This window comes from Acartia tonsa, chromosome 1 (assembly GCF_053477335.1).
Source record: "Acartia tonsa isolate MP-2025a chromosome 1, ASM5347733v1, whole genome shotgun sequence".
In the NCBI taxonomy this organism is placed as follows: domain Eukaryota; kingdom Metazoa; phylum Arthropoda; class Copepoda; order Calanoida; family Acartiidae; genus Acartia; species Acartia tonsa.
Window position 1 is genome coordinate 40,799,922 of NC_137260.1, and position 22,075 is coordinate 40,821,996.

Genomic DNA, 22,075 nt, shown 5'->3' on the forward strand with positions numbered 1-22,075 from the left:
CTCAACTTAATGAATCAACCATCGAAATTCAATAATAGTCCCCAAAGCTGTTAAGCTAATAAATAAGAAATCATTATTATAAAACCTTGTGGCCTAGTGTAATTATAAACATCCCTATGTCCCCTCCCTCCCTGGCTCATCAGAACAAAAAATTAAACAAGACTAAAAACGGCCATAGATGCGCATTGCGTAGTGTATATATACTTTATACTTAAACATCGAATGAAAAACATATATTAAATTAATAGATAGGAGATATTGCTTAAAATGGGTTAAATATAAAAAAAGGGATGTAGTATACAAAATAGTAAAAAAATCTTATAAAGGAAATATTTTTAAAAAAGGGAACTTATTCAACTGGTTTTAATCTTATAAATTTACATTTTCATATTCGTAGAAAACTGGATATAATACGATGCTATTCATAATCTTTCAGTATGGCAAAGAACCGGTTCTAATCCACCGGATATTAATCGGTTTCGAATCCATACTGGTAAAACGAATTACTTAGTAACAGCGGCTCTGTTGGCGTTCAAGTATCTCACTTGTTGTTGGCACAACAACTCACTTCTCAACAGCTGTGGAATTTGCTGCGCACAACAGCTAGTCAACTTTCCAACTACATTCATCTGAAATCTAAAAAATCAAGATAAAATTACACTGTTTTATTTTATTATTACAAGAAATTTGAAAACTGAAGCATGATAGGAGTATTATATGAACGGCAACTTGATGAACTTTGCATTATAATTTTTAGAATACCTTCAAAGTTTACTTATTCGGTTTGGCATTAATAATTTTAATATCTCCAAGGGTTTTTCATTGGTTATTGCTGCTCAATTTTAATTTAGACTAGTTTTCATTTAAACTGTTGCCTTTTTGAAATCCTTTCCTTTAAAGACAAACAAACGTTAAACTTAAAGCAATTATATTCTAAAACTTACAGCCTACATTAATGTCAATATATTAATAGCACCCTTACCCTCTGAAATGACATTAAAATCAATGAAAACTAACCAAAAATATTACTAAATATCTAAATGAACCAACCATACCTTTTAAAAGTAAGAGTTTTTGTTAACTTATTTAGACGGGCGGACGTCCAGGTGTCCTAGATTTAAAAAACTGTAAAAACCGCGCTGTACTATAGCCTAAGAAAGAGTTATTGTTAACTTAGATGACAGACAGACATACGAACGTACAGGAGACACGTCATCAGTAGATTGTTTAAGTTTGGTTAGACGATTGAAAAACTGAAAAAAAACTTTTTCTTCTTTTCATTTTTTGCTAAATTACTAATACAGCCAGATAGACGTACAGACGGACATACGAATGACAGAAGGAGGACATCCGTAGTGTAGGAGACAAAAAATTGTCCCAAAGGACACACAAATGACGAGAAAGCACTTTAAAAATTTTGAATTGGTGGAAGAAGGGAAAACCGTATGCCTTTTTTTTTTCAAAAATAGCCAGTCACAAACAAAATGATTACATGAAAAGAATAAACATTTATAATTTGTATTTAAATGCCACAATAAGTACTAAGGGATTACTAGTCAATAGTCATCCTTAGTCCATTTTAATGATACAGTTCGGATTTTCATCTTTAAACTGAATCATCAGTTTCAAGAAAGCAGAATCATATCTTTTGTCATCACATGTTACATTTCTCAAAACCAGTTCCTTCAATTGAGACTGGTTAGATCTCAGAATAGCTTGAACTACAGTGGCTGAAACGTCAAAGGCCTGAAACTTTTCCAGGCCAAACTTGACTCTACAGTAAAATGTGTTAAAGTTTCCTTTCAAGTTTCTGAGCTCCAATTCTTTCAACTTCTCAGATGATGAATTGAGAATCATAATTAAGACGTCACATTTGATGTCGTTCCCCGTGAATTTTTTTAGCTTTACGAGATTAAGGAATTGGTGTTGAGCTGCCATTGTTACAGATTTTAGAGTCAGCTCTTCTAAAGATCTTTGTGATGATTTGATCAGAGTTGTTACCATAATTGGGGAAGTATTGAAGCAGGACAACTTTCTTAAGTTGACAAGATTAACGTTGATGGTTTCAGATGTTTTGAAACAATTAAGATCCAACTCTTGCAGAGAAGGCGCTGCAGTTTTAATTACTTGTAAAACAGCTGCGTTATCTCTTGGCATGACATCTTTAAAACTAAACTTCTTTACGTTTGGCAAGTCAAGTGCCAGTTCTGCGGGAGGTTTCACATTATCATCAATAGAAGTTAGCTCTAGTTCGCTGAGTGTGGCTTCAGAATTTTTTATCATCAAGGCCACTTGCATAGCAGTTATATTGCAGGCTTCAAAAACCTTCAGTTTTGTTAACTTGTGAGGAATAAGATCATTAGAAATGAGAGTTGCTCCATAGTTTAAATCTTTAACCTTGAGTTCCTCTAATGTTTTCTGGGATTATTAGAAAAAGAATTAGGTATAGGTTGCAAAATCAACAATGTAATGCCCTTATGCCCCCCTCCCCCCCAATCAAATCTTGGAAGCAACTTAAAATATTAATCATCAAAATGAAGAAGACAACATAAATAGGTAACAGAGCACACAGAAATAATGGATTGGCAAGCAGACAAAAGTGATATCTTCATAAGTCACAAAAATAAAAGACAAAATCTGCAATATATCATTGTGGCAGCCAAAAAATCACATTTTCCCCATAACCTTATAGACTAAGTCCTTCCTCTGATGTTTTGCCCAGAGATATTTTAAATTAGATTAAGTAACAACCAAAAGACGACCATTGTTTACTAGCAAACCTTTGTTTGGAAGTCTTACTGTGCATGGTAATGAGATACGCCTATTCCAGGGAAAAAATTCCCCCTAATATTACTACTATTGTCATGCGCGAAATATGAATGCTGAAGTATCAAATTTCACGTCTTTAGTATGACACAGAGTTGTCAAGTCTCAACCCTAATGCTTCACTGACAGCAAGCAGGATTCGAACCCAACACCTTCACAAAAACGACCCTTCTTACACTCTTTAACTACTTTGTTCTCTAATTCTTTTTTCTATATGCCTGTGATGCGTTCAAAATTCCACTAAAACTTGCATGAGGACATCTTTCTACTTCTAATTTCTCCAGCCGCATGCCAGGATTGACCAGTTCTTGGTCAAGGCTTGCTAACTCTAAGGATTTGAATGATATGTTCAGTAACTGATTTATAGACAAATGGAGCAGGGTTGACTTGCCAGCTTTAATCACAGCAGCAGCTTGATCAAAAGTGATCTTACGAGCAGTGAATTTCTTCAGCTTTAGAGCTGGACATGACAGTGGCTGATTATCTGTATCCTGTTTCTGTTCAAACCATTGAAAGTCTTCCAGAGTGTTTGAACATTTTTTTAGAACGGACAAGACTGCATTATAATCAGTATTGTTAGCTGAAAATTGTTTTAATTTTAATGGTTTCTGGATATCAAAGCTGAGATTTCTAATTGCAAGTATTTCTAGTGTATCATGATGTTTGTTAACAAAAGTAGAGGCTATAAGCTTAACTTTCTCTTCTTTCTCAACAGTTTTATATGTTTTTGAGTGTAATCCTAAAGATTGCAGCTTTTCAAGTTTAACACTAGGAAATGTCATAAAAATCTCAGCACCGCACAGATTTTCCATCCCCAAATCTATGATATTATCCTTCCAGTGATTGAGAATAGAATCAGCAGCAAGAATAGAACCAGGATTGGCACAATTAAAATCAACTTTTAATTTGATATAATTAAAAGTTCCATCATCAGTGTGGCGCCTTTTAGCTTCTGCTAACTCAAAACATTGGGAAATTGATTCTTCAAAATCAAAATCTAGATGCCAGGTGTTCATATCAGGATCGAGTTCCAGAACTCTTTGCTCACAAGTCCTGGAAGCTAGTTTTAAATTCTTCTTGTCTGCTGGTGGAATGTAGCTAAGAATTATTATCAACTCGTCATTGGGCAGGTCCATCAGATTTAAAGGCTGTTTCTCGACTACTTCTGGGTAACTCACGCTCACCTTCATCTAATTTTATTGAATAATAGCTACCTAATCACTTTTTATTGTTATCATTCCCTATTTTCTGCCAATAATGGATAAATTTTATTATTAATATAGGAATGTTTAAATTGTCTTATCGATTCAATCTTGTTATGATGATCCCTATAACAGATAGGTAAGATTTATAGAGCATATGTATTATGTATTAACTCTATAATCAGTAAGTCATTATAATACATGTGATTGTGGAATTTCAAATTTTTTAAGCAAAAATTTTAATATAATTTACCTATGTAATAATCTTATTCACATCATACAATGTCATAAGCAAAGCATTTCTATAGTTTGTATGTAAGTATTTCCTTAAAAAGTATCCTGAATCTAATCAAATTGACATAAAATTTTGTTTAGACTTATTAAACATTGTTTTTGTAAAGTTCAGTAACTTGAAATATTAGTTTGTGTCCTACTATCGGCTTTTAGAGCTTTGCTTTTAAGGATGCTATCATCTTAGTTTATAGGGGTTTGACAGCATTTTCTACATTAAGGGTGTGTCAGTACGTCCAACAAAAAGCTTTGGCCATAAATTGAAGCCTGCCAAATTTCTAACCATGTGTAAAGATTCCTGTAATGATGAAATATAGGAATATCATCATGCTTTTTTAAAATATGACTTTGTAACCCTTCAGATGAGGGTATTTGTTTGTCTGTCAGATAAGTTGATCTCCTCTTAAAAATCGCTTATCTAAGCGTTTCAAAAATAAAAACTTTTTTTATATTTATTATTCTATGCCTTTTTTGATGAGGTTTCTGGATTTTTGTGTGGTCTTCGCTTCATTTTCCACTTAGATGAGTAAACCTAAGTAAATAATTTTAATTATGTTCATAAGTAGCGCAGTGATAACAAACTAAGACCATTAACATAAAGAATTACTTCCTCAAATTAAATAATCTCCACCAATTTCACTTTAACAACGGTATAGAACAAGATTAGTTCTTATGAAAACTTATGCCTTTTTAAAATAAATAAAAAGAAAATTATGTTAAGTTGACCTATGTGGATTGTATGCCTGTAATACAATAGTCGGATCTACTGCAGTTCACGGTAAAATATTGCTGGTAACGAAAATTGCCAAAAATCTATGAATTTTAAAGGCTGCTAGCTGCCAAACGGCTGTACGTACAGATCATGCCCGCACACTGATTTAAGCGGCATAAGAAGGCCTTCAAATAATCTTGAATAGCCATAAATCAATAATGCATAATTATCTCGCAGTGCAGAGAAATGCGCGAAAAAGGCCTATTTTACGCGTTTTGTCTTCAGTGAAGCTTTCCCTGTGCATCAATGGATCTTGGCTATTTCAGATTATTTGTAGGCCTTCTTATACCGCTTAAAATGGTGTGCTGGTATGATCTGTACGTTCAGCCGTTTGGCAGCTAGCAGCCTTTAAAATTCATAGATTTTTGGCAATATTCGTTACCAGCAATATTTTACCGTGAACTGCAGTAGATCCGACTATTGTATTACAGGCAAACAATCCACATAGGTCATCTTAACATAATTTTCTGACACTACAGTGAAAAAATTCAATTCTGATAGAAAATGTTCCAGATAAGCAGCATAACATAATACAGACAAACATACATCCATCCGACTACTTTAAAGATAGATATCCAATTACTGCATGTAAACGACTGGAAAATATAATGCTAAATTTTAAAAAGTAGGCCAGACACACAGAAAATCTTCAGAGACCCTTGCGTTTAAAGCCCTAGAGACGAGAAAGCATTTTTAAAAATTTTAATTTAAAAGTTAAAACTACATGGATGCTCTTTTTCTTAAAACGGAATAAATGAAATTAGCTCTTTCCTTGAAAGATAAATAATTTCTTTACAAGAACCTACCTTTAGGTTTCTTTAACAATCTTGAGTACAAGTCACCTAATCTTTTAAGGTCATTGTAATAGAAAATCTGAAGAAAAATAAACGGTTAGTGCATCACAGCAAGGATCTAAAGGGATAAGACAATGGCCGATAATTTATGTACAATGTACATCCCCAATGATTAAACACAAAATTTACCCTTTTTTAGACTACAATTAGTGGTGGAAACCTTTTGATACTCAACCAATCAAATTTAAATTTAAGTCCCCAAGGTTGTTAAGCCAACGGTAAATCGTTATTACAAGACTTTGGGGACTAGTGTAATAAACAGCCCAATGTCCCCTCCCTCCCTGGCATCACATCCAAGCTATTATGGTTTTATTTACAATTAATATTTTACTCTAAATCACAGATTTAACAGCACAGCCATAAGAAGGGTCTAGCAATTTTATCATTATCTTTGACCATATTATTTATGTTATTTAAATATTTCTTTACAATTTTTTATTGGGTAGGTATGATAATATTGTATTATACAGGTAGGTATATCAATTTCAAAAATAAAATAAAAAAACTCACAAAAACTTTCTTGCCGCAATAATAGAAATATTTATTTCCAAATTACTTGGACCATCTTGAATCAATCTAGATTTCACAAAGGGAGGGGTAGGTTTCTGGTAGAATCCGTAAAGGTGTGTGTTTTAAGGCTTAAAACTAGTAGTAGAACGATAATATTCACTAAATATGTGTATTTCTTATTGAAAAGAACTATAGACAAAAATTTTTTTTTAAAAGTTATCATAAATTTTTATCGTTCTACTACTGTTTTTTACTTATAACACATAACCTTTACGGATTTTACCAGAAACCTACCCCTCTCTTTTATGTAAAATTCTTTAATGTTTAAAAGTTTTGGTCCAACTAAATACACATATTAATTCATTGTGTCATTTCATCACATAGCTTATCTGGACAAAGATGGTAATGAATGCCCTACTCCCCCCTCAATAAATTATCATTAATTACATCGAAGCTTCTCACAGGTTTACGAGATGTTCTCTTCAGTAAATTTTATTCCTTATATACTAAGACTTAATGTAAGTAAGTTGTCGTTACTTTTAGATTAGCTCTTTCCGTTTGAAAATTTGTAGAGCTTCGCTTTCATGAATATTATCATCTTTGTTTTAAAACATAACAAATTTTATTCTAAAATTGCAACTGCAGGTTTCTTTGTTTAGTATTATCCTTGTTGTGTATCTTCCTTTCATGCCGTCGTAGTGATTTCCTGAAATAAAAAATATACATGTTCTAGAATTAGATACTTGAGATCCTTTAAATGGCTAATTATTCAGGAAACTGAACCTTTATAGGTAACAAGGACAATTATATTCCTAAGGTTCAGTAACAAACACAGTGATTTTTACACACTAATTCCATATTTAGTAAATGAATAGACATATTATACCTAGATAGTCCAACTGACCCCATTTTTCGTCAAAATTAAAAAGATAATTTTTGCAGACAGAACAGTTGTTTACATTTTGTTATGCACTAGATAGTATACGGACTACGAAATTTTAGAAGCTAACTTTATCTTAAGAATTTTATAACTAACTTAATATATGTATGTTTCATTATGTGCTTCAAATTATACGAGGGAAGATTTTTTTACACGAATTAATTTACCCAGGAAAACCTTAATCCTAAAATATGCGACAATTTATAGCTGACTCATAGGAGGAACGAAATGAAAAAATTATTATACATTTTGAGCATTAACTAGGATGGCAACAACCATAGGTAGCGAAGCACTAAAATTCAAGAAAGGACCAACAGACAAAATGAATTATGTTTAGTTGATAAATGTGCAATAATTCTTAGAAATCACAAAACCTTATTTATGAATTAATAAAAAAAATAGTTTTAATGTTTTGCATTACCGACAGACTGACGGATAAAGTAAATTATACGACTTGGGTGCTCCTTGTTTCAGATAATCTTCACCGAAAATTTCACCCGCCTATCATCAATAGCACAGAGAAAATCACATTTTCCACGTAGCGTTACGGAACGACTGACGGCAGACAAAGTAAATTATGGAGTAGCTTCGCTACTAAAAAGTACACTGTTGTAGGTCATACGAGTATTGACACTAGTTACACAGTATCTTCGATACTAAAAAAACTCGCCTGGAAATATTGATTCCACATTGGGGACAAGATACTGTTGTATTCTCAGACTCCAGGTACATCTACAAAATTGCAGGGATCTTAGGGGATAAGACAATAGACGCTTAATCGATGTACGATCCAAATGATATCTTACAAAAAGCACCCAAAATTTCTAAGCCAATGATACAACATGTTTGTAAACTTTAGGTACTAGCGTAAATAACAGCCCAATGTCCCCTTTTCCCACTTAACAAAATTTACTTTACAGGGGTGTATATTCTGCAAAATTGACCCTGCCAAAGGGGGAGTAAAAAAATAAAAAATATGTTGTTGGGGGAAAAAAAGGAAACAATTAAGAGAAATGAAAACCTTTTTCCATTTTTTCTCCCCTCCTTGGTGAAAAAAAACTAATATAATGAGTGAGTGGGGGAATAATATGAATAAAATAAATTTAATATAAATTAAATAAGAATTTTTTTTCCATTTTCCCCCCCTTCCTTGCTGAAAAAAAACCAGGAGGGGAAAAAAAATTTAAAATTTTGCAGCAGGGAAAAAAATGAATCTTGTGCACCCCTGTCCTATTATATATTTTCATGGTCTGTGGCTTAAGATTTTGATAGCAACTTAAGTTCTCCATTCTATGGAAGCTTCAAAAGTTGGGGTAAGACCATGATATTTCATTGCCAACTAGAATATTCTTATTTATGACCACCTGGCACCTAGTGACTTTGCTATAGGGACGCATACCTCGTCAATTAGGCCGCTGTCCATGACAGTTTCCAGTTGTCTGGAAGCAATAATTTGCGCCTGTTTTGGCCAAGACATTACCTCTAATTTAACTATAAATTTAATTTATCTGAAATAGCAGCAGTAGGAAACATTTTAAACGTTTTTAAATATTACGCAATGATATGACGGATAGATTCTAGTTGCAAAGTATAAGATGCTCGACTAAAATCCCATGATTTATTTTTTTACCCTGCTGCATAATATTTCATTCCCCCATAATAAAGGGGAAAAATGGAAATATGTTTTCAGTTCTCTTTATTTTACCTATTTGTTTTTCCCCCAACCCCTTTAAGCAGGGGATAATATATACCTCTACTAAAAACTCAGCTTACCTGAAAAGTTTGGCCCAGTGTTCCTGAGAGTTGGACGCCGTGTTTAGTTTGTAGATGTTGCAACAGATTTCGACCACGTGAAAATTCCTTAACATTTATTTGGTATGCTTTACAAGTTTTCTAGCTCAATACATTAGAGTAAAACACTATAAGGGGAACATATATCACTGTATCTCCCCATCCCAATGGCCTTGTTCCGAATCTCAATTGGGTTATTGAAAATCAACCAATAATGTCGGGAATATTAACACAGCCAAGTTTTAAAAGAAATTTGCTAGCTGACGAAAAAGGTCATTGGAAAAGTGGGTCAGGTAGTTATCTGTATATACATCCATACCATAGATCTGTTCTCCATACAGAAATATCTACAGTGTGTTTTTTTTTATGAGCACTTTTTTGAAAGCAATTTTACCCCACTTATAGTTATCAGAATTTAATGATTAATGGCTTATTTTCTTAGTTTTTTAAGGGAAATTATGAAACAACCAAAAAAAATTACAGTTTTTGTTGAAAAAGTACAGTAAAGTTGAAAATTAAAAACTTAGGTGACAACATCTAAAAATGGTTTCAGCGCATATTTCTTATGCTCAAAATTGAATTTTCAGTAGTCGACTTTGGGGGGCCAGTACTTTCTCCCTGATTGAGATATGGCCTTCAAACTTTGACCTATTTTAGTACATGTCCCCAATAGTATCTATATAAATTTATAGCTCTATATCTCAACTTTGAAGCGTTTTGCAGCCATTCTTGCAAAAGGTAGAATATTTGAACATAAGAAAAATGCGCTAAAACCATTTTTAGATGTTGACACCTAAGTTTTTAATTTTCAACTTTACTGTACTTTTTCAACAAAAACTGTAATTTTTTTTGGTTGTTTCATAATTTCCCTTAAAAAACGAAGAAAATAAGCCATTAATCATTAAATTCTGATAACTATAAGTGGGGTAAAATTGCTTTCAAAAAAGTGTTCATAAAAAAAAACACACTGTAGTAGTAGTACATTTATTTTCCAATATAAAAAACAGACAATAAAATGTGAAATTAGTTTTCTTTAATTATAAAAACGTCAAACTATGAAAGTGTTGATGTTCGTTTGTCCGACTGCTTGATTGTTAGCAATGATTGTGCTTACCTTAAAGCAGCCCGGACATTGTCTACTAGTTTGAATCTGTTGAGAATTTTCCATAATCCATGTGGCTATTCTATCTCTGGCCAAATTTTCCTCATCCAGGTCAATTGTTCCCCGCGTTCTGTTTTCCCACATTACCTAAACGAATTATTATTACTTGGATATTACACCAGAAATCATGATCATATCTAATAACGTGAAATTTGTAGCTGGCAAAAGTAACGAACCCCTTCCTCTCCCCTCCTACTGGAGTAACAAACTGACTAATAAGAGATGTTAGCAAAATTATATGACAACATTTTTTCCCCTGGCATAATATCCACGTAAATTCTATATATATTACTTTGTATTCTAGATTACCTACCTAAAATCCAACAAATAAAATTATGAAAAGTAACAATCAACAAATGTTAATGATATTTAAAAAATAATGAATGCAAAATGCACTGGAATGAAATATTTTTGCAGCTGGAGAAAAAATTAATCTTAAATATACACTCCTGCATACATGAGAACTCTAGACTCCAGACAGCAACAAAGCTTACCTGAACGCCAACGCTGCACAGAGCAACTCCGCTCTCATTAACAAACTCATTCTTGCCAGAAATATCCTCGTCATACAAATGATCATATATCCTGGCGCTGCCAGTCATTTTTGACCGCCGACTTTCAACAAGTTTGTGTGCCGCAACTTTTTGCAGGTCTTCGCCCATTTTGGTCCATTTGGATACTTGTGTACCTGAATACATTTGGTGTTGAACTCCTTGCTTTTCTTTACCTGATTAATACCTTAGGGACGGTTTATAACAATGTAGGACAAAAAAAATGGGTTTGGGTTTTTGGGTTGGGTTAACAACCCTGCCTCCCCAACGACAAGCGGATGCGCTACGTTTTACGTTGTTTTTCTATAACCACAGCATACATGTTTTATGTTGGAACTAGTTATGTGAATGTCTACTGCATTAGAACATATGACAGCTATAGAAATTATTTGACTAAAAATTGGTCAAGCTAAATATTTTCTGAAAGACAAACAGACAAACTAACCTAATGACGTAATTACATTATAGAGCAGCTGCGCTACCAAAATCTATTTGCAATACCTCTCGACACACGATTGTTTCCAAGTTCTGTCGGCAAAGAAATTGTTTTCAGTGCAAATCCCTGACTATTGCTGGCACTATTTCCATCCTTTGATTTTTCGTTGGGTCGTCTTTCGTTTGTTCTCTTCCTTCTTGTTAGTGCACTGTCCGTACTTTTAAGCAATAAATCCGCGGCTTTCTCAACATTGTCCCCGACTGCATCCACTTCAATTTCAATAATCTTCAGGTTTGCTGACTCCTGTCCTATGTTGGTTATCAGGCTAGAGATATGATTGAGGAGCACAGTACGATCCACCTGGTTAGATTCCCCTTTGCGGTAGATTACAGCAATGCGTTGGGTTCTCCCATCATTGCCGATTAGGATGCTTTGGAAGGGTTTATTAGTGGCATGTATTTGATGGTTTTTTTCTTCTTCAAGATTTTTGATTAGGTTTCTTTCAGTGTAGGTTTCAAGATTTTTGTTGGTAGATTTTTTAGCTGTTTTTTCAATAATGATTGGTTTATCTTTAATGTTAGATTTTTTATTTGTTTTGTCAATGTTATTCGTATCCACTTCTTTACCAATACTGATTTCTTTTGTATTTTTATTACTTTCTTGAGCATCATCATTAACTTTTAGGTCTTCAGAAAAATAAGTACTTTTATCATCAACAGCTGATTGGTTATATTTTCTTGAAGTTGACAAAACATATGATTTACAGTCAGCTGATAGAACAATGATTTGCTCTAGATCATATTCAGTTTGATCATCCGAATCATCATCATCTATATCAACAACTGGAGATAGCGATTCATCTTTCCTGGCAATGTCTTTATCATTAACAGTGCTGTTTTCTAATATAACTATATCATTGTCTTTTGAAGAAATTGTATTCTTTTCATGTTCATCTTTCTTGTCTGAATTTCTTGGGTCTGTTGTTAAGTTTTCAGAATCTTTACTGTCTTGATCAGTTTCTTCTGATTTAAAATGTTTATCATTTTAAGAAAATATAAAGAACTAGTAGAAGAGGAGTTATTTATCGCATTGTATTATAGACAGCTTTCAGTGGATATTAAAATGATAAATTATAAGATTAAAACTGGTAGGTATTAATTCTAATTAATCTTATGTTTTTTTTTTAATTTTTATAGAAAATTGTCTGTAATAGGATGCTATATATGATTTTTCAGCGATACTGACATAGTACTGGTTATATATGATTTTTCAGTATCGCTGAAAACAGATATTAATTGGTTCTAAAAACCATACCGGAAATTTCATTCTCAAGCACAGACTGACAAGGATCGATTTTGTAGAATGAATGTTTGATGAATATCTTTGCAAAAAGTTTAGTTATTTATCTCAAAAAACAGCCAAAATAATCACGCTTTTGCTATATATATAGCATAGCTCATGGATGGACTGGATGAACTGACAGATGGACAAAGAGAGATGTCCTAGGTAATTTTAAAAAGAAAAACAAATTCCTGATGAATCAACAACAACAACTTTGCCAGTTAATGACCCCACTTCTTCATCACTAGAACAATTCTCCTCTAATTCTTCACAATTTTTATACTCAACGAGATTATCTTTGTTACTAACAGAATTGCACAAGTAGATAAGATTATTTTCAGTGTTTGAACTCTCAGCCTAAATTTATTTTTTCTTATTAAGATCAAACGGTTCATGGAAAGAAAACAAAGTAGCGGGTTTCGTCTTAAATTCACCGTTGCTTTTGATAAGTAAGTTATTTTGGGATAGATAAATGTTAGTGATTTCCCCGCAGGGTTAAAGCCCCCCGCAGGGGCTAGAAATAGGAGAAAAGCTATTAAGAAACTACGATGAAACCAGCTACTTCTTTTTCTTTGCATGATCCAATCATACTTATATATTACTTGTGTTTGCAAAGGTAATAGTTAGAGTTTGGTATGAAATAGAAAGAATGTTTTTATATTCTCTCTCTGACTAACTGCAAAACTGTTCTGGATTCAATTTGGATTTTGCCATACTTTGTTCATTTTTAAGTAATACTCGGAAACCTTTGGAACGGAACGGAGGTATAGATCTGATGATTGACACACTATCAAATAACAGAACGAGTAGCTAATACATTGTTGTATCTCATCCCTGTGCACGAGAACACTAAACTCAATACAATATACTATTTATGTGATTGTAAGTTTTTACAATGGATTTATTATTACATGGTTCTTACACCAGATTATCATGTACAATAATAAAGTGAAACTTCTACCTGGCTAAAATAACGACTCTCCCCCCCCCCCTATCCCATTTCCTACTCCTGGATGAAAAAACTGACCAATAAATGATGTCCTTGTAGTATGTTAGCAACCTAAAATGACGATAATTTTCCCCCTGTAACAATATCCACGTATATTCTAAATCCATTGTTTTTACATACCTCTTTGTGTTTGGGAAGTTTCTTAGTAAATGATAATTCTCCAGTTTCACGATTTATAGCAACAAAATATATTTTATTCTCAGCATTATCGTCAGTGGCTACAACGTTTTGGATAGGTTTCTCAATAATGTAATCTTCAACTTCTATCACAGTTTGATTGTTCATATTAGCAGGAGTGTTAGTAGATTCTACAGTATCTTTTTCAAGATCTGTAGTATTAACATTTTTATTTTTGTCGACAATAGTTTTCTCCACAATCACATTTTGAGTCTTTGATCCTATTTTAATGTTTTTAATTTCTGATAATATTTCTTCTCTAGTTGAGCATGGACTTATTTCACTATATGGCTAAATTGTAATCATAAAGAAGGGTTTATAAACTTAAGTCAAAACTTGAAGCAGATATCGTCAATGCCTCTAGGCTCCGAATCCGATTAATTTCCGCTGAATTTAAAACACTTTTCAGCCATACTGTTTGCCAAAAAATGTTTATAATATTTCATTCCATTTGCTTGAAAGTTTAATTTTTAAGCTGATCATAAACTTGACAAGATGAAAATATCATGAATCAAAGCAGAAATAATTTTGAGTAAAAAGACACTTGTAGACATTCTGGTTATTAAATACATTTGAAATAAGATCCATTCCTGAAAGTTAATCCATATTTGTGAAGTGTTAAATCTTTATCCTTGTGCATATTCTTCAAATGATCCCGAATCCTGATAAAAATAATTATATCGAAAATAGCCAGGTAATAAATAGCTTGAAACGATATATTAATACAAGTAATAAAACTATGTTTGTGCGGGGGAGGGAGGGGGGGGTTATTATTTTCCAGGGACGATGTCTCTGGGAAAAATATTTATGAACCTTTCCTGCACCTATGAGAAGCTTTACTTCAAAGGGGAACCATATTATTACAGTGAAGTTCTAGATACTTCAGTATGATATGATTCTCCTTTTGTTTAACTTCTTGTTGGTTTAGGGAAGGTTTATACCTGCAATTTGTTATTTTTAAAAATAAAAGGGAAAGAGGGTCGACTTAACCCTACCCCCCTACCCTCAAGTGCCTCTAGGGGCGAAGCCGATAGTTTTATATAAAATTTACCTGGAAGCCTCCCATTGGATGCTGCTCTGGCAAAATCTACATTTATGAAGTCTATGGACCACAAAAGGCTCACCGTGTTCTTTCCTGATTATAAACAAGGAAGATTATATACAATCCAGGCATAGACGTCAAAAGGGGGGGGGGGGGGTAAATTGGGGATTACCCCCCCAATCGAAATTTTTTTTAATTTTACCCCCCCCCCCCCCATTTAAAATTTACCCCTATCCTGGGGGTGCCGTAAGCACCCCCAACCATTTAGGAGGGGGTATTTACCCCCAAAAAATAAAAAATCTGACAAAAAAATTATTTACGCGCTTCGCGCGCATTTTTAATACTAAATATTTAATAAAATTTAAATTACCCCCCTTAAAAAATTTTTACCCCCCCCCCAAAAAAAAAAAAAAAGCTTGGACGCCCCTGAATCCAGGGATCTTAAGGGATTAAACCATAGACAATAAATTGAACACTTTTAATCAAAAGTAACTGAATTACATTTTAATTATTGTTGGAAAAGTATAAACTTACTTGTATTGCGTCATATTCTTGTATCCATGTTTTCTTACTATGTGTAGATGTAATTTTAAATAGGATCCGAATATTTCCTAAAACAACAAAAACTTAAATATGTAGGTATGTACATTGCACAATGAATATATTTAATGTTTCTTCGTGTATAATTTATATAGAGCGGCTTGCAAATAAGAATGGCTTAAGAGCATTTAATGAAAGGTGGTAAAAAACAATGATGACAACATATAGAGAATCTACACACAAAAAATCATCCGTAAGTATTATTTACATAGGAGATAAGAAATTCACGTTTCCAAAAAAACATTTTTAACAGGCAGAAAAGAAAGAAGGACATACCTACTAACATTTCGAATCATAGAGTAACTTTGCTACAAAAAAAGATCATCTAACCAATACCTGACAATGACACTTATAATCACAGAAGTTTGCCCAGTCTTGCATCTCTTTGTCCTGGTTATTTGCCACATTTGCCATGGTCACATTTTTACTGCTTTTCAGGTATACTTCAAGACTTGGACGTTGTGCTAGTTCAGTTTCATAATCCAATATATCATTCATTCTTTTCACCTGAGAATAGATTTTTGTTTAAAAAGCAGTTTTTATTTTTATAGGGGACTATATACGAAAGAGAGCAAGTGTTGTTTAGAACGTTCCAGAGTAGGGGTTTGAAGACAAAACCAATCAATTAAAAATCTTGTTCAACTATGTTATCTAGATTTAATTGTTGAATCAAACACTTTTTTGTTTTTAAAACCAAACTCAGTAGTAATAAAAAGCATTTTTCGGAATGTGATTTTCATCTAAATAGTATGAAATGTTTTGTTGAGTTCATGAAAAAATATCTTTCAATGCTATATAAAACTCCTTTAATACTTTAAAATCACTCTCAAACCATTTACTTTCAACTATGGATGAGGTAATTTAATTAATTTTGTTTACCATCATGGGTTAGGTACGTACTTAATTTATCGTAAATTGTCTTATCCTATAAAATCCCTATATATGATTACTATCCTAAGTAACTAAGGGGTCATTTTTTTCGCGTATTTTCCTTAAAATTGTGTGTTACCGGTAAGACAAATGAGCTTATTAAGTCAAACTGTTCTCAATTATGACCATTTCATATATTTACATTTAGTCATAATAAAGTTTGACTTAATAAGCGCATTCAACTAAACGGTAACACATAACCTTACAGAAAATAGTCGTTAAAATGAGCCACTTTATCAAATTACCTGTAATTCTAATCGAATATATTGATAGAATTGTTGGGCATATTTGTTGACATCAAGGTTATGCCATGTGTGCAGGTGACGATAGATTATCTTGTGCTCGTGGCGCAGCTTCTTACCACAGATGTAGCATTTGTGATATCTGAATATTACAGTTTAAAGTATGGGAGGGAGGGGACATTGAGCTGAAAATTACACTAGTCCTCAAAGTTTTATAATAAAGTTTATTGTTCGGTGGCCTAACAACTTTTGAGACTTTTATTGATTTTTTTGGTTGGTTTATTAATTTAAGTGTCCAAACGTTTCCACCACTAATCGTAATCTACAGAAGGGATGATTTTGTGGATCATCATTTGGGATATACATTAATTTATCTGCCATTGTCTTATCCCTTTATATCCCTGGTTAAACTTAAGAAGCTGGATGTGTTTGTGTCTGTGTCAATAAAATCTGGAAAAAACGAAGCTTTTCTACATTTAGTTTCTGCCTGTTCATAATGCTTCACTCTTATCGTAAATTTACATATGCTTAATAATGTTTAAATTGTCTTATTGATTTCAAACTTAGCATAACGATTCCTGCAAGACTTTCCAATTTTGGAATCCGAAATCCATTTTTTAATAGCGGATTCGGATTCTTAATTAGCGTCTTGAGTTTTTTCTTCCAACTCCGCCTTTTTGAGGGCAAAGATTATCATCATTATATATAATATCTTTTAAAATTTGGTTCTATTATCGGAAGTGAATTATAGAGAACACCAAGAACATTAATTTTTAGGACATATGTAGCACTTAAGTTTTTAAATTTAAATAAAAAGCCTTTAAAAATATTGATAGAATCCGGAATCTGCGGGAATCCGTCTTTTTTCTTGAACGGATTCTTGTAAGAATCCGAATCCGGTCTAAAAATTTGACGGATTGCCATCCCTGATTTTTATAGCTTTTTTATCACTTTTAATTTTATAAAATATAATTATTATATTATTTGATTTTTCGGAAAATTAATTTAAGGGACGACCAGGCATAATTAAGTCTTAAAATGTAACTATGTACATAATGAGCATCCTTTATTTCAGTAATTTTGAGATAGATATATTATATATTTGTTGAGCTTTGCTCTTACCGATGTTTTCAACCTTGTTTTCTGTTGCTAACCTGGTTAATATAGGAGAAAGCATATTGATTGTGGTGGCGTCAATATTCTTGTGTGCAAAAGAAACATGATTCTCCAGGTGACCACTTGAGCAGAGGTTGGTACCGCATATATTACAAGAATATACACATCCTTCAGACCAACCTACAAAATTAGATATAAATTAAATTTTTGTTCAATAGATTTTGTGCTAATTACTTTACCCCGAGCCTCGAGTGAAGGGCGGGGAATGCCAGTAAAATAGCTTAAAACCACATCAAGATAACTAAGAAGCTAATCTGAAGTAATTCAATTCCAGCAACTCCGAAATTTTTAGATTTTGACCAAAAAAAACCTAGTCAAGGGAAAGTTACAGACAGACTGACGGGAGAGACTGAAGAACAAGTAGGTATGCTACTAAACAATATAATTTCTTTCACTTTTTAACACGACATAAAACTTTATGAAGCACATTTATTGACAAAAACAATCAAATCCAAATTGCTACCTGGGAGAATAGCTTTCTTATTATGCAAGACAGGCTGTTTGGCTCTTTCCTGAACTATCAACTCCTTGAATTCACTTGTGTAATATTCAATGGTCATGCTATCATGTTTTGTTTCTAGATGTTTCTTTACTACTGAATAATTTTGGAGCATTTTGGTTCCACATAGGTAACAGCTGTGCTTGAACTGAGTTACATCTAAAAAAAATGATGATAACATCCATAAAAGCGAAGCGGTTAAATGAGAATGAAGGACAAACGAACAATAATAAAGTCATACATTTTAACACTTTATAACAATCCTAACCGTCATGGAAATCAATATTTTAAGATAACTAGTTCAATGTTAATATGAACTTTTTACTTATGCTTTTTAATCTTAAAATATTTTTACCTGGATTACCAAATTTTGAATTGTACTCTGCTCTTGTAATTTTGTGAATACTCTAAAAATATTTCAGCATAAATATATTTGGCATTTGCAAAAAAAAAACTAAGTGTGCTGGGTAGGTATTACAAGAAGAGGGAGTTAGTTCCTGTACCATCGAAAAGGAGCACTTGAGACACTTAAAAGTCATTTTTTTCTAGGTGGCGGTTAGCGAGATTCTTCGAAACACACAGACAGACAGAAATAGATCCTGTTACTTTAAAATAAGGATGTTTCCCTGTAGGTAATTTAAAATGCAATTCTAAAACTAAAATGTACCTTTATGTGGGTTATCCACTTTGCTAAACTGAAAAAGGGTAGGGGGCCGTCATTACACCCTTTACACTCGTAGATACCAGATTGCCAAAACTTCACTATAAACAAATGTTAATTTAATTGTACAAAAACTTTTTAGTATAATAGGTACTTCAAAGTTAATTTTTTATCCCCATAGCCCTAATGGAAAGTATCAGCGGTCTGATAGAGATCAGCTTGATATCTTGAAAATTGGGTACGATATTTAACACTTTTCTGTCTTAATCAATTTTTAAAGTTTTATAGGTAAATCCATTTATATGATTATTAACTTCAAAAACAAGTCCGTATGTCAAGTGATTCTAAAACTGTAGTTATAAACTACCAAACTACCTAGGTACCTTGAAAAAAATATAAATGTTACTTACTTAAATTTTCGTTGGTTTGTTTAGAAGCTCGCAAATATGTACCATGTGTAAGTGTTGCTGCATCCTTAATACTTCTTTCAATATCATCCTTAGTTCTAATGGATACAGTATTTCCTTGCCTTGGTGGATTTAGCAAACTTACACCAGAATTGAACATAATTTCTCCATTAGAATTAATCCTGCCAAAGCCCTGGGATGAAGAATATTTTGATGTCTGACAAATTTGAGTTGTTGTTAAGGCATTGTTGTTGGTATTCTCAATTGTGTGAGTATCTATCGCTAATATATTATCTAAGTTATCATGATTATCAACAAGTGAATGTGAATTAGATTTTAACTTTTTTGCTAGTTTTCCATTTTCTTCACTCCGACTTCGATCCCTAAATGGATATAGAAGAATATGTGTGGATATATTAACATGGGAAAATTTGTCGTCAATCTAGCTAGATAATATGGACCTCATTTATTGATCAAGTCGTTCATCCAGTAGCAGGGGATAGGATTCAGTAGATAGGGTGGATAGGGAGTATCGTTAATTTAGCCAGCTGCGAGTATTACTTAATTATAGTACATGAAAATCTGGTCTAATATCCGATCAATAATAATCCAGAGTATTTTAGATAAGATAAAAAACTGTTAAGACACGCAAAATCAAAACGGGACAGACACTTTTCTAAGGTAAAACATATACTCTTTCTGAAAAATAGTCTACCTTCTTTTAGAATTATTCTCTTCCAGTATCATATCTGAACTTGAATGATCAGCTGTTTGTAAATCTTTGATATCAGCTGACATTTTCAAACATTATTCCATACCCATCAATTGACCCCTGTCTGTCTGTAAGTAAAAAGCTTGGTTTGTTAATCACTGTATGAATTCTAAGTACAAAACATATGTACAAATAATTAGGCTAATCAATATGTTATGTTGTCTAAGTATATGTTAATTTCAATGTTAATATCATACAATGGCGTTTTTAAATAAAAAACAAACAAAAAAACATTAAATTTTCAAACATAGTGGGTAATATTAAATAAGTAAATGAATTCTTCACGTAGGCAAGGACAGAAAAAATATGTTTTCTGCTTTATAAATCATGACATTTTTAAATAATAGGCTTTCCTTTGTTGTTGAAGTAATGCAAAAAATGAGATCAAAAATTATTTGGAAATAATCAAATAAATGTAAAATTAAAGTAGTAAAAATTCCTAAAGTGTAGTCAAAAGACGTACATATAATCTGAATTATAAAAGGTGCATAGAAAAACCATCTCTGAGAAATTGTAAGTGATATGTAAAACATTTTAAATAAACGTAAAACCCCTTTTAGGCAAATTCTAATGCTTGCAAATAGGCAAGTTTTTTTAATAACTGAATAGTGAATAGGCTTCCAACGGCTAATCGTTACCAGGAACAATTTACCGTGAACTGCACTAGATCACTTTATAAAATTGGGCAGTGCATGCTCTTTGTATTATGACTTAATTTATTTAATTTTTGTGCTTTAATTGACTAGAGTGCTTACTATTTTAAAATAATGTTGATTAGCATAAAAAATAACCGGTTTTGTTTACAGTATTTTGATAATAATATTCTATTAGTACAAAATACCTAGTCACAAAATATACATAAATAATAATGTAAACTGTGATAAAAGAGACAAAGATACTTAAAAACAAAAACAAGTAGGTAGTAATGAATATTATAACAATGGAACAAATAGGTTGCTAACAGGGAACTCATTTATTGGTCCGTTCGTTCATCAATCCATGTTACACATTCTGAAAATCTGGTATAACATTCAAGTAATAATATACCCATTTATAACCCGGGCCAGTAATATTCCCTGATATTCAAACCACGTGATAATTTATTTTGTGTGGAAGGTTTAAACAGCTACAGACAGACATCCTGTCACTTATATAAAGGATATACTATCAAGAGTTTTTAAAATCTTTGTCCCTGAAAAAAAATTTATTTATATAAATTTGAAGCACTTCTGTTTGTCAGGTGGAATTCTTGTTTTGAAAAGTACGGAGTCTGCCCTGTACTGAGTGTACAGCAGAGGATTGTAACCGTACAAACGGGTAAACTCGTTGATACATCGATGACGTTCCTAAATATGAAAATAGTCCTTTATCTCATAGTATTATAGACAGCTTTCCGTGGATATTAAAATTAAAAATTAAAAAATTAACACTAGTTTTATTAGCACTGGTATTAATTATTTTATGATTTTTATTTCAAATATTCGTAGAAAGTGGTCTGTAATACGATGCTATACATGATTTTTCAAAAATGCTGGGAACCGGTTCTAACCCAGCGGATAATAATCGGTTTCGAAGCAATACTGGAATAGTTATTTCTCGCATCATATTATAAACGGCTTTCACCTCGGGGCTAAAAAAACTAGTTTTAATCTTATGATTGTACATTTCTAGATTCGTAAAAAGCTGGATATAATATGATGCTAGACATAGTTTTTTCGTATGGATGAGAACCGGTTCTAATCCAGCGGATAATATCGGTTTCGAAGCAATACTGGAAAATAAATCTTTAAATTATTTTTTCAACTTTTAAAAAGAAAATAAAATTAATCAAAGGATGTTGGCATCTTTTTGTTGGACTAAAGTACTTCTCTACGAAACGATGGA

General features: G+C 32.5%; 3 protein-coding genes across 21 annotated transcripts in view; all 3 read right to left on the bottom strand.

The window, feature by feature from the left end:
* Positions 1-635: 635 nt before the first annotated feature.
* On the bottom strand, positions 636-5,975 carry LOC145319498 (uncharacterized). Of its 19 annotated transcripts, none has more exons than XR_013879930.1 (5): positions 5,898-5,975; positions 4,786-4,851; positions 3,045-4,016; positions 1,493-2,418; positions 636-762 (listed from the first exon to the last, which is right to left on the bottom strand). XR_013879930.1 is itself a non-coding variant. In XM_080161652.1 (4 exons), exons 2-4 carry the CDS (start codon positions 4,828-4,830, stop codon positions 1,570-1,572), a joined length of 1,866 nt encoding a protein of 621 aa, XP_080017778.1. In that variant the 5' UTR covers positions 4,831-4,851; positions 5,898-5,975; the 3' UTR covers positions 636-1,569. The 19 variants fall into 19 exon arrangements, 1 of the variants encoding a protein (XP_080017778.1); XR_013879924.1 differs by having other exon boundaries at positions 636-832; XR_013879917.1 differs by having other exon boundaries at positions 636-852.
* Positions 5,964-20,270, bottom strand: LOC145319481 (uncharacterized). Its single transcript, XM_080161630.1, has 19 exons — positions 20,135-20,270; positions 19,423-19,802; positions 19,019-19,113; positions 18,707-18,758; positions 18,316-18,510; positions 17,831-17,972; positions 16,680-16,818; positions 15,841-16,011; positions 15,439-15,515; positions 14,914-14,997; positions 14,453-14,524; positions 13,806-14,121; positions 12,868-13,033; positions 11,401-12,357; positions 10,843-11,036; positions 10,301-10,435; positions 9,169-9,255; positions 8,066-8,127; positions 5,964-7,161 (listed from the first exon to the last, which is right to left on the bottom strand). The coding sequence occupies exons 1-19, from the start codon at positions 20,215-20,217 to the stop codon at positions 7,083-7,085; spliced, it is 3,486 nt and encodes a 1,161-aa protein (XP_080017756.1). The 5' UTR covers positions 20,218-20,270; the 3' UTR covers positions 5,964-7,082.
* The window catches only part of botv (exostosin like glycosyltransferase 3), a 45,408-nt gene continuing 43,591 nt past the window's right edge, over positions 20,259-22,075 (bottom strand). Inside the window, exon 24 of the mRNA XM_080161643.1 lies at positions 20,259-21,537. Coding sequence (XP_080017769.1) covers positions 21,400-21,537 — 138 coding nt within the window. The 3' untranslated portion in view covers positions 20,259-21,399. The remainder of the gene's footprint in view (positions 21,538-22,075) is intronic.

Excerpts from the sequence above, each read along its gene's own strand:
- LOC145319481 (XM_080161630.1), bottom strand. The coding sequence starts at position 20,217 with ATGTCAGCTGATATCAAAGATTTACAAACAGCTGATCATTCAAGTTCA. Across the intron at positions 16,012-16,679 it reads ATATTCGATTAGAATTACAG|GTGAAAAGAATGAATGATAT; the intron begins GTAATTTGATAA and ends ATCTATTCTCAG. Across the intron at positions 10,436-10,842 it reads TGTGCAGCGTTGGCGTTCAG|GTAATGTGGGAAAACAGAAC; the intron begins GTAAGCTTTGTT and ends TAATTCGTTTAG.
- LOC145319498 (XM_080161652.1), bottom strand. The coding sequence starts at position 4,830 with ATGAAGCGAAGACCACACAAAAATCCAGAAACCTCATCAAAAAAG. Across the intron at positions 4,017-4,785 it reads CAGAAACCTCATCAAAAAAG|ATGAAGGTGAGCGTGAGTTA; the intron begins GCATAGAATAAT and ends CAATAAAATTAG. Across the intron at positions 2,419-3,044 it reads GAATTTTGAACGCATCACAG|AAAACATTAGAGGAACTCAA; the intron begins GCATATAGAAAA and ends TAATAATCCCAG.